Consider the following 12,480-nt stretch of genomic DNA (forward strand, 5'->3'; position numbering starts at 1 on the left):
TCTGGAATTTATAGATAACTATTGTCAAATTTCTGGAAAATATGCAAAATTACTCAGAAAGTCTGGAAGATATGAGAAAAACGTTCAAATGCATAGATATTATAAAATATGGTATCGACTCAGATAACACCTTTTAAGCCATTGGATATCCAATGGATGTCCCCTTTTGGACAAACCAGCCATCCGAATATTGTTCATATGATATCCAATGAATATTTAATGGAGAGTCAAACGACACACATTTCGATGTCAGAAAAACATTTAAACTAGTAAAAAACTACTGAAAAAATTATTGAAATCCGTACTTTTTTCTCACTGGAGTGCCTGGAAGAAATAACATAATTTGTCTCTTATTGGCAACTGAATATCTTGATCTCTAGTAGCTAAAATGTTGTGATTATTGATTTCTAGAATAAACCAAGGGCTCCTTAAATAACTGCTGGAAAAATTATTAAAATCCATACACTAAGTATCAAAGATATTGACATTTTTCTCACTGGAATGCCTGGAAGAAATAAAATAATTTGTCTCTTATTAGCAAGTGAATATTTTAACTCCTAGTAGCTGAAATGTTGTAATCATTGATTTCTGGCATACTCTATCGGCTCTTTTATTACTAGATTTATTAGAAGATTAAAAAATTAAGATATTGATAAGTTTCTCACTGGAGTGCTTGGAAGAAATAACATAATTTGTCTCTTATTGGCAACTGAATATCTTGATTTCTAGTGGTTAAAATGTAGTGATTATTGATTTCTAGAATAAACCAAGGGCTCCTTAAATAACTGCTGGAAAAATTATTAAAATCCATACATTGAGTATCAAGATATTGACATTTTTCTCACTGGAGTGCCTGGAAGATATAAAATAATTTGTCTCTTATTAGCAAATAAATATTTTAATTTCTAGTGGCTAAAATATTGTAATTATTGATTTCGTGTTACTTTTAGCAAAATTTACTAAAATTCATGCAAAGATATTGATATGTTTCTTACTGGAGTGCTTGGAAGAAAAAACATAATTTGTCTCTTATTGGCAACTGAATATCTTGATTTCTAGTGGTTAAAATGTAGTGATTATTGATTTCTAGAATAAACCAAGGGCTCCTTAATAACTGCTGGAAAAATTACTAAAATCCATACATTAAGTATCAAGATATTGACATTTTTCTCACTGGAGTGCCTGGAAGATATAAAATAATTTGTCTCTTATTAGCAAGTGAATATTTAAATTTCTAGTGGCTAAAATGTTGTAATCATTGATTTCGGGCATACTCTATCGACCCTTTTAGCACTTTTGGAAAAATTTACTAAAATTCATACGTTAAAAATTAGGATATTGATATGTTTCTCACTGGAGTGCTTAGAAGAAATAACATAATTTGTCTCTTATTGGCAACCAAATATCTTGATTTCTAGTAGTTAAAATGTAGTGATTATTGATTTCTAGAATAAACCAAGGGCTCCTTAAATAACTGCTGGAAAAATTATTAAAATCCATACATTGAGTATCAAGATATTGATATTTTTCTCACTGGAGTGCCTGGAAGATATAAAATAATTTGTCTCTTATTAGCAAATAAATATTTTAATTTCTAGTGGCTAAAATATTGTAATTATTGATTTCGGGCCTACTTTTGGCCAAATTTACTAAAATTCATACATTAAAAATGAAGATATTGATATGTTTCTCACTGGAGTGCTTGGCAGAAATAACATAATTTGTCTCTTATTGGCAACTGAATATCTTAATTTCTAGTGGTTAAAATGTAGTGATTATTGATTTCTAGAATAAACCAAGGGCTCCTGAAATAACTGCTGAAAAAATTATTAAAATCCATACACTAAGTATCAAGATATTGACATTTTTCTCACTGGAGTGCCTGGAAGAAATAAAATAATTTGTCTCTTATTAGCAAGTGAATATTTTAACTCCTAGTAGCTGAAATGTTGTAATCATTGATTTCGGGCATACTCTATCGGCCCTTTTAGCACTATTGGCAAAATTTACTAAAATTCATACATTAAAAATTAAGATATTGATAAGTTTCTCACTGGAGTGCTTGGAAGAAGTAACATAATTTGTCTCTTATTGACGACTGAATATCGTGATTTCTAGTGGCTAAAATGTTGTATTTATTAATTTCTAGGATACTTCAAGGACTCTTTAAGCAACTACTAAAAAAATTGTTATAATCCATACACTAATAATCAAGATATTGATAGTTTTCTGACTGGAGTGCCTGGAAGAAATAAAATATTTTGTCTCTTATATTCACGGCTATATATTATTCGAATATATACTTTGAGGGTATTCAGTATAATTATAAGACTCAGACAACTACTATTTTAGGAAGATTAAAATAAATCACCCCTGTTTCTATGGAAAAATTCTATAATTCTGCTATATATAAATAAATTAAAAAAAGAACGAGGGTCAAATTCAAAATGCCATTTGGCGCCATTTTGAAAGTTACAACTGTCATTTTTACCTCAACAGGTTGCTTACACTGGCCATACAAAAATCTTAAGCAGCCCTTAATAAACTTTCTGTACTTTTATACGAAATTCAAACTGGTTTAATTGCCAAATTCAAATTGCCCCCTTAAGACAGATTACATAACCTCACAATAACGTAACAATGACAAGTTTGACAGCATTCCCAATTTTAAATGGCGGGAAAATTCAATTAATATTTAATAAATTTAAATACCGCAAACTATTAAGGTTTTTTTTTGTCCCTCTGTGATTAATTTCCCTTTCAATAACCCCTGCCGCCATATGGTACCACCATCATAATTAACGTGTTTATTTCACGCTCACGTGAATTTCGCTATCGTCCAATTTGCTTCAAAGCAGCGCGAAAAGAGTGAATGGGCTCGAAACATGTTAATTTACATATTAATTAATATAACAAACCGCTCGATAACGGAAAAACACAATTTTATCGACATAAGTGTACTTTTAGGCGATACGCGTCCATTTCAATCAGCATTTTGTTGCGGCAGCTGTCCAATGTGATTCACTACAGAACCCTGCTGTTTATAAAAGGATGAAGTTCACCTGGACGTGCACAGATGCCTCTGCCATAGAATTTTTAATAAATATAACTCAAAAAGCAACGATAGCCAATTTTTTTCCAATAAAATTAATTGAATAATTAATTAAATTAAGGAATTTTATGGCATAACTCTTAAAATTGTTACAAGATGGCGCGAGCCGTCTATTTTCGCTAATGTCACTTTTGACAGTTGCCGGCAACCGGTCATTGACAGCGTAAACGTCAAAAGAAGTTTTTATTCGAAAAAGCATGCCGAGAAAAATGTTCGCGAGTTCCAATTTTAAGATTTTCCGATAATTTCCCGTAATAAAACGAGAAGCGTTGAGTAAAACCATGGCCCGGGTACTCGAATCTAAAGATTCGGCCGGTTTGTTGCCGTTGGACTTCCGCAGGGGCGACGATACGGGTCCCCAAAACCCCACATTGCAGAAATTTTTGAAATCCCTCTCAAATTTGAACCTGGAATTTGATTGTAAAGAAGTTATTAATGAAATTGTAGGTGATATTTAGGATGGTAATGATTATTACTATGTTGCTTTAAACGTTTTAGGTACGTTTTTATAAAGTGTCAGGAGATAATAAGGAATTAATGGAGGAAACAAGGAGTGTCATCATTGAACTTTTCACCAGATTCAATGGCAAAAAGCAGCTAAAAAAGCACATCCAGGACTTAGTAATCAATGAGAATCTAGGAAATGAGATAGTGAAGGCAACGGCACATTCCCTGCTAGAAAAGATCAAGAATGAAAAAACATGTGATCTAAAAAAATGCAATGAATTTTTGCATTTTATTTCAGTGCTGCAAACCACATCCAGTTATAATTTCGAAGAGAACTTTAGGCCTTTATTTCCCTTATATATGTCTTTATTTGATAATTTTGCCATCTATGCTAGGTAAGCACCAAAGTCTGCTAATTATTTATATTAATTCCTGAGAAGATTTTTGTTAGGTTAGTTTTCTTGATAAGGAGGTGAAAGACTTTAATTACTTTTGCAAAAACACTGTTAAAATGGCTTGCTGGCCTAAATAAATAAAGTCAATTTTGAGATATATTTGAAATATGAATATTTCTTTGGATCATTGAAATATAAATTGCCAAATAAAGCAATATAGGGCTCCTATTGGATCCTTGTTCATCCTTAACCCTCATGTAAGAAATATTACTATTAATATTGATTCAATAAAATAAAATTGTTCGGTCAACAAAGAAAGAAAGTAAATGTGTTATATTACGGAAGACAAAATCTTGGATACAAGCATCATAAAAGCTAAAAAAGTACAAATTCCCATCAAAAAAACAATAAAACAGGCTTAAAATAAGTGCCAAAAACAGAAGTTAGAGGAAGTCAATAAAACAATAATAAAGAAAATAAAGGGTATTACACAATATAAAAATGATGTTTGAGCACAGGTCAAAAGGTGGTATTGAACAATTCATCAATGCTCATCATAATATGCCTTAGTTAATAAAAGTGATTTTAACTATTTTTAAGTTTTTAATATTTATGTTTGTCTAATACATAGAGGAACACAATTGTACATTTTTTTACTAAGGTATAGTAGCAAATTTTTGGTAAGAGAGGATGTAGGGAAAAGCATCTACCTAAAGAGTCATATGGCCAGTGTTAGAGGAAGGTTTAGGACATTTACAAACAAGAGTAGCTGCTAATCTAATAACATAGGCAACTATTGTTTTTTGAATCACAAAAATAATATTTATTAACCCCTTGTTGCCACCCTGATAAAATATTAAGATGCTCGAAAACCTGAGCTCTAAAGTAATAAGAATCTTTTGACTCTACAATATGGTGGTATGGGGAGCAAACTGCACAACTTTGCCCTGTAGTCTCAATGAGCCTAATTTAGTTACTACGGCAAAAATAATAGTGTTCCTAATACTGAACCTTGAGGTACTCCAGATTTATAAGAGATCTACAATCAGAGAAATACCCAGATACTGTAACTTACCGAGTAGGATTTATTAAATAGGATTCCATTGATAGCAAACCCCTTAAACTATATTTATTGAACAGTATTCCATGATCTACACAATCAAATCCCTTGGATAGATTATAAAACACTGCCACTGTTGACTCTCCATAATTCAAGGAGACAGACACTCTCTAAAAAGCTAAAAACAGCCTCAAAATAAGACAAAATTTTATATATCAGTGTAATTTTTTTTATATTTTTATTTAAAAAAAAAATTATGTTGTAAAAAGACAAACTTTCTGCTTTTTGCAAGTTTTTCAACTATTTTAGAGAGGGTAGATAAAATAGAAATGACATGGTTCTGAGTCAGAGTATTAACTTTGACGATAGTCCATCAGCTCCAGATGATTTATGGTTTTTTTAACCTTTTATACAACCTCAACTTCAGTCAAAATTAGTAGATTATTAATATTTTTAATTTAATATTTATATAATTATTATAAGTGATCATCTCTTTCAGTCAAATCAAACAAGATATCATCCCAGAAATAGAAGAACTAAATATTGTAATGAATGCAGTGCTCAAACAAATCCTGCCGGTTTTTGTGAAAAATCTGTCATTCCTAGAAGAAATCAAAGGACAATATTTGCAATCTCTGCTTATGTACTCATACATTTTACTATTTAATACTAAAATTGGCTTCGATTTGAGAATGAAGGTCTGCCTAATATTTGTGTATGCTTTTAACATCTTGGAGGGGGATTCTATGAGTGTGGCTCAACTGGTAAGTCATTTTTTATGCAAAAAACCAATTTTAAAAGTGTTTCTTTTTAGATTAGTAAAAGTGGTTCCCCATTTAATCTTGCAATAAACCCTTTAGACGGTGAGGAAACCCCCACTGATTATCTAATAATAATTTACGCTTCGATTTTGTGTGTTTTACCTGAGAACCGACTTATCACTGAACAGGTCGACGGTAAATTGTTAATATGTGTTTTGTTTGAAGGCATTCTAGACACAGCTAAAAGGTAAACATTTAAAATGAGTATAACGTAATCACACAACTTGTTTTGTAAAGTAATCCAGGTCATTCGGTCGTTTGTATGGAGACCAGCCGAGCCCTATGCCACATCGCGAAATATTTGAAGAATATTCCACAGGATTTGATTAAAGAGATGTTTCTAGACGGGTTGTTTTATGTTTCATCTAATGCCGAGCATTTTATTGATACAGTTAGGCATTACGCACGGATTTTCTTTGATGAACTGGTTGGCCTGGCAGCATATCATCAGGGCAAAGGTGAGCTTAAGAAAACTAGTTAGAAACTAATTAGAATTTGATATTTGTGTTTTAAAGAAATATTTGATTTTTAATTGTTAGTAGTTCAATGGGTCTAAGATTGGTTGGGCTATGGGATTTTTTCCCATAGAGGTACTAATAAAATTAAGGATTTTTTCCGGGTATTTGAAGTGCATTAAAAAACATTTTTATAAATGCAACTTAACTTTCTAAGAGAAAGGTCTTTATTTATTATGCAGTTTACTACTCCACAGAAAAAGACAAAGTGAAGATTATTTTTCTAGAAAGTTAAGTTTGCGACTTTTTCTTTCATTTATTCAACTGCTTAGAAGTAAAACCAATTTAGATGGCAATTTTTCAGTCAACCAAAGTATTTTGTTAATTTTTTTAATTGTTTAAAAAGCTTTAAAAAATTTAAATATTTGTACAAATAAATAACATTAATATTATTTGAAAAACTGAGAATCCAATGCAATTGGTATTGATGAGATATCACCATTTATGCTAATACTTACCACCCATATATTTGTCTGGAAATTTTTTATGCGCACGGTCTCTTGATCAATTATGATGCTTGCACTGATCATGTGGATTTTCGGGAATACTCGGATCATTTGTCTGTTTCGGATGCTTTCTTTTTTTGCTCCGGTTTCATCATTAGAAATTCAGGAATTATTTGGACAAATTAACGATAAAAATTCTTCTGAGGAAATGATGATATCTCATTGAGAATACTGTTAGCTCTCCCAGACACAGCTTTGGAGGTTTTGGCGGAAGCTATTAATTCTTCATTTTTAACAGGTACCCTTCTTGTTTAAAAAATGCTTGTGGTATACAAAGGTGGAGATGCAAAAAATCCTTTAACCTTTCGACCAATATCTCTTCTACTAACTTTGTCAAAAATTGTGAAAAAACTTATTAAAAATAGGGCACTTTCATTTTTAAATATGCACAACCTTATAAGTGTACAGCAGTTTGGCTTTTGGGCATCCCTAAGCACGAATCATGCTCTTTCCAATTTTGGAAAGTTATTATGTCTTGGACTAAACAATAGTGATTGTGCTGCCGCAGTTTTCTGTAACTTGTCTAAAGCCTTTGACTGTGTCAGCAACAGTATACTGTTAAGTAAATTAGAGGGTTTTGGATTCGTCATTTTAATGTTTTATGGAACTAAAATTTTTAAGTATGTATATTGTATGACCCTTCACTCTGGTGATGGTTTTACCTGTGTTTTTTTCTATGACTGGCTATTTTTAGCTTGATTTTTTGTTGTATACATTACCTGGAACAATTTTTGTAACCTTATTTTATTTTATTTTATTTTAGTTATAACTGGCTTTGTTAACGACAATGCATATTTTGTTTTGACATTAAAGCATATTTTGATTTTGATAACCAACTAGATTTAGAAGTGACCATTCGCAATCGAGGAAAACTCGCTACAATATTAGGTTTCGGAAATACGCAGTCTGGTGCCAAGCGTTCATAAAAGTCATTTATTATTATTTAACATCTTTCCTCTTTTATACTTGACTTTTAAAACTCACCGCACGTATTTTCGCTTTTCCTAGATTTCTTCGAGCTGACCGACATACTAATCGAAAAAATCCAAGAAATACCAGAGGAAAGCTGCATACGATTCTACGCATACGAAAGTATCGCGAGATATTACGGGTGCGATTTCCTATTGAAGAAATTCGAGCATTTGCCGCTGGTGCTGCTGGACCAGATCGATAATCAAACGGTGACGGATCAGGTGTGCAAGACGTACCAAATGTTGGTGGAGAAGAGTTTCGTGTTCTTTCCGGTGGACAGCGAGAATAATTGGGCGAAAACGTGGGTGTTGCCTGCGATTAACGTGTTAAAATCGGGGAAGGACAGCGAGAACTTTTGCCAGAAAATCATCAGTACCGCTTTCAGGTTACAACCGGCCATTTTGAGAATGATGTATGTTTTTTCTTTATAGAGTTTAAATGTATTCTTTAAATGTTTTTTTTCTCTCAGTTTTCCTAGCGACTATGTGGGAACTGTAGAGGAGTCCAAATTACTTCTACATTGTCTACATAATGCCAGAAAAAGTGGCATTGAACTAACTTTAGAAAAGGACAGTAATTTGTATTGGAGGGGGCTGATTGATAAGCAAAAGATGGACATGTATATGATACACCAAAATGAAGAGGTTAGATTTTTTTAAAATATATCAGTGAATATACAGAATATTATTTATTTTCATCCACATTTAGATTCGGCTCCTGGTCCTCGCCTCTATAGCAGAAAGTCTAAAATCCACCGAACTCTATTTAGACTGGGAATTTATATTTTTAATCAATTTTATCCGTTACAACATAACCGCCCAAAGTCCGAACGTCCGCAAACAAATCGTCTCCTACTATAAAAAAGTGTTAACGCGATACGACGCCGGAATCAAAGTGATCCAAAGGAACATCGTGAATTTAACGAAAAAAACGGAATTAAACTGCGCAAGTAGAGAGGAAAAAAAATACTTGCTGCTCTATCAGGAGCTGAAAAAGAGCTACAGAAAGTTCATTTGTAATTTGACACGGATTTTAATCGGGAATTTGTCGTACGACTCGAATTTCCCCAGGAGGGCGACCAGTTTGGAGCTGTTGTTGGTTATCAAAGACCTTTTGGGACCGGATGAGTGGAAAAGTTGCTGGCAGGACGACGACGTGAAAAACAGTCATAACATTTTGTTCGACAGTTACGAGAACAATAAGAAGATGATTGTGAAACTGTTGAAGACTTTACCGCCGCAGTATTTAGGATTTTTGGTAAGTTGAACAAAAATATTTGAAATTGAGTTTAAAAAAGCACGATACAGTTTGTAAATAAATAGATGCGAAAAAATTCAGGGGCTGATTCTTGGGTAAATTTTAAGAAAAAAAACTTTATATGAACGTATGTCCTAAAAGTCCTAACTTTTGAGATACCGGGTGGTAAAGATTGAAGAAAAATATATGTTTTTTTTTAATAATACCTGTAAAACCCCTGTAGATATTTTAGTAATTTTTGGTATGCATTTTCTATGCATCACAAGGCATTTTCTGAGGCTCACTAATTTTCTTTATTTGTATCAGTGTCCGGTACTGGATATTGATGACTTGAGAAATCGAATCATTAATTCATGTGTCGTAATTAAAAATTCTTCCGGAATTTTTTATCAGATTCGTTGGTAAATGCGGCGACGTATAGACTTGCATAATGGCAGAGGGTGGTCATTTTCAACATTTTTTATAATTATTTAATTTATTTTTCTTTCATTTCGTTTAAAATAAAAATTAGAATCAGATCTAAACATTAATAATAAACACAAAATACATTTAGGTAGATGGATTTGATTTTTTTAATCGAATACGCAACCTCGGACAAAAGAAAGTCAAGAGATTAAATTTGCTCAAAAATAAATGAGAATTACAGAAACGAAAAAAATTTAAAAAAAAAAGTGGCGCACCATATTTTTCATCAAAAATATTTAGTGTACACGAACCTCAGAATATGCCTTTTGATGCATAGAAAATGCATACCAAATTTTATTAAAATATATACAGGGGTTTTACAGGTATTATAAAAAAAAACATATTTTTCTTCAATCTTTACCACCCGGTATCTCAAAAGTTACGCCTTTTAGGCCATACGTTCATATACAGTTTTTTCTTCAAATTTACCTAAGAATCACCCCCTGAATTTTTTCGCATCTATTTATTTACACCCTGTATATAACAAAATGCACCGGATCACAGTGAATTTAGTTTTGTTGGTTGTTCGTAGTTTAGTTGTACTTAAAGCTGTTTTCTTTCAAAAATTTCAAGTATAGGATGGGATATTTTTTTTAATTATATTTAAAAAACTTATTGATAGTAATGTAAGAGATTTTATACAGGATGAAATAGACTGCAGGGTTTTGAAAGAACTAACAAATTTTTTCCAAGGAAGGTGCTCTTGACCAAAATGACAAATGACAAAAGTCTCATTATTTTACTGATTTTCAAGTATTTCTGCATAGTTTTAATAGAGAATTTTTAATCATTCATCATGAAATCACAAATTTACTCCAGATACAAACGACTTATTACATAGCAGGAGAAATATTACAGTTTTTTATATAAGAAGTGATTTAAAATACGAATTTGAAATACTAGGCCTTGATGTTTTTAAAATTATAAATCGTAAAATAACATTAGCCAAATTGAAAATTATCATATCAATCACCCTCTACCGATAGTAAAAATTTTGATTGAACTACAAGTAAATAGTATGATATCTGTGTTTGGACTAAAGATACAGGGTGCGGCATAACTGTCTCCCTATTTTTAACCTTCCCTCGTAATGCCGTGCGGCGTCGCAGAATAGTGGGGGTACCGCCACTAAGAGCCGTATGGGAAACAGTTTTGTTTAAACATGTTTTAGTCTGAAGCATCATGTGGCGCGCATTCGCGGTAGATGTGTACCTCCGCGAAAATCGGTCAGTTATTGCTGCGCAACGAGCGTTCCGGATAAGATGCCAAATTCCGCGAAATGAAGGAGTCCCGAACCGAAAATCAATTGTGTTGTGGGTCAAGAACTTCAGAGAAACTGGATCTGTTATCAAAAAAGGAGGTGGACGGCCACGGATAGCTCGGACACCCGAAAACATCGAGACTATGAGACGCTCATTTTTACGGTCACCTACAAGACGTTCTGCATGGAGACACGCAGCTGCCCTTCGTTTATCTGACCGCACTGTGCGAAGAATTCTTCACAAGGATCTTCGTTTTCTTCCATACAAGATGGTTCTGGCACAGGAATTATCAGAGCGTGATTGGAACAATCGACGTGCTGCATGTGAAATTATGCTTCAAAATTTACCTCAGGGCGCAGTTTTTTTTTAGTGACGAGGCACATTTTTACTTGGCTGGGTAAACAAGCAAAAATTTCGGTATTGGGCCGCTGATAATCCGAGAGAGATACACGAGAAGCCTCTACATAGTGAGAAAGTGACAGTTTGGTGCGCCGTGTCTGAAATGGGGATAATCGGCCCTTACTTCTTTGAAAAAGAAAATCACGCTGTTACTGTCAATTCGCAACGCTATATAGCGATGATTCACAATTTTTTCGCCCCAGCCTTTGCAGGACTCAATGTGCAAGATGCCTGGTTTCAGCAAGATGGGGCAACAGCTCACACATCTCGAGCTTCAATGCAAGTATTGAGAGAAATGTTCCCCGGACGTTTGCTCTCCCTGGGAGGCGATATTTCTTGGCCTGCACGTTCGCCCGACCTAACGCCCTGCGACTTCTTTCTGTGGGGTTACCTAAAAGCTGAAGTCTTCAAACATCGTCCAACGACTATTAGACAACTAAAGGATGCAATCCGCCTAAAAATTCGCAGAATACCCCAAGAAATGCTTGCAAGAGTTATGCGAAACTTCAGAAGTCGCTTGCACCAGTGCTTCGATAATGGTGGACGGCACTTGCCAGATATTCTCTTCAAAACCACATAGGACAAAAATGTTTTATTTGTACTTTTAAAATAAAAAAATAAAATCTCTGTATTTCAAATAACATTTCTTTTATTAAGCCTTAAAAACAGGGAGACGATTATGCCGCACCCTGTATTAACATTAGTTTTTTAAATACTAGTGATTCAACAGAAGATATAAGTATATTATAACAGCAGTACTTATAACAGTATAAGAATATTCTTATTGAACATGGATTCATATTAGCTATTAACGGAATTACACGTTCAGATAGTCAATCATGCATAGATCATATTTTTGAATAAATGTGAGAACAAAATATATCTATAAAACTAAAATAACAAATCTGCATATACAGAGTATATGTTTTTTTATTAAATGATGCAAAAAGCATCATGTCCTCCTCTGACAAAATTTTTATTGAAAAAACAACCTACAAATCAGTAGGTATTTTCAAATAAAGTTTATAGAAAAAATTAAAAAGTGTACCCTAAATTATACACGAACAATTTAAAATCAATAATGAGGTTAGAGATTTGGTCATGCGCAAATCGATTTTCACATCAAATAGTCCAAAAGGATAAAAGTTGTTCAACATTACTGATTCTAGTCTTTCAATGTTCTAAGTTTCTCGACGTTTCGATTTCTATGAGGTCATCCTCGGGACTCTGAAAGATACAGAAACAAATAAAATCATTAAATTAAATATC

At 33.0% G+C, this 12,480-nt stretch overlaps 1 protein-coding gene across 2 annotated transcripts in view; it reads left to right on the top strand.

The window, feature by feature from the left end:
- The first annotated feature begins 3,268 nt into the window (after positions 1-3,268).
- The window catches only part of LOC126736248 (uncharacterized), a 44,219-nt gene continuing 35,007 nt past the window's right edge, over positions 3,269-12,480 (top strand). For both annotated transcript variants that reach the window (XM_050440513.1, XM_050440514.1), the window contains exons 1-8: positions 3,269-3,555; positions 3,611-3,954; positions 5,514-5,778; positions 5,829-6,022; positions 6,073-6,293; positions 7,865-8,240; positions 8,298-8,472; positions 8,537-9,085. In XM_050440513.1, coding sequence (XP_050296470.1) covers positions 3,394-3,555; positions 3,611-3,954; positions 5,514-5,778; positions 5,829-6,022; positions 6,073-6,293; positions 7,865-8,240; positions 8,298-8,472; positions 8,537-9,085 — 2,286 coding nt within the window. In that variant the 5' untranslated portion in view covers positions 3,269-3,393. The remainder of the gene's footprint in view (positions 3,556-3,610; positions 3,955-5,513; positions 5,779-5,828; positions 6,023-6,072; positions 6,294-7,864; positions 8,241-8,297; positions 8,473-8,536; positions 9,086-12,480) is intronic.

This window comes from Anthonomus grandis, chromosome 5 (genome assembly GCF_022605725.1).
Source record: "Anthonomus grandis grandis chromosome 5, icAntGran1.3, whole genome shotgun sequence".
NCBI classification, from domain to species: Eukaryota; Metazoa; Arthropoda; class Insecta; order Coleoptera; family Curculionidae; genus Anthonomus; species Anthonomus grandis.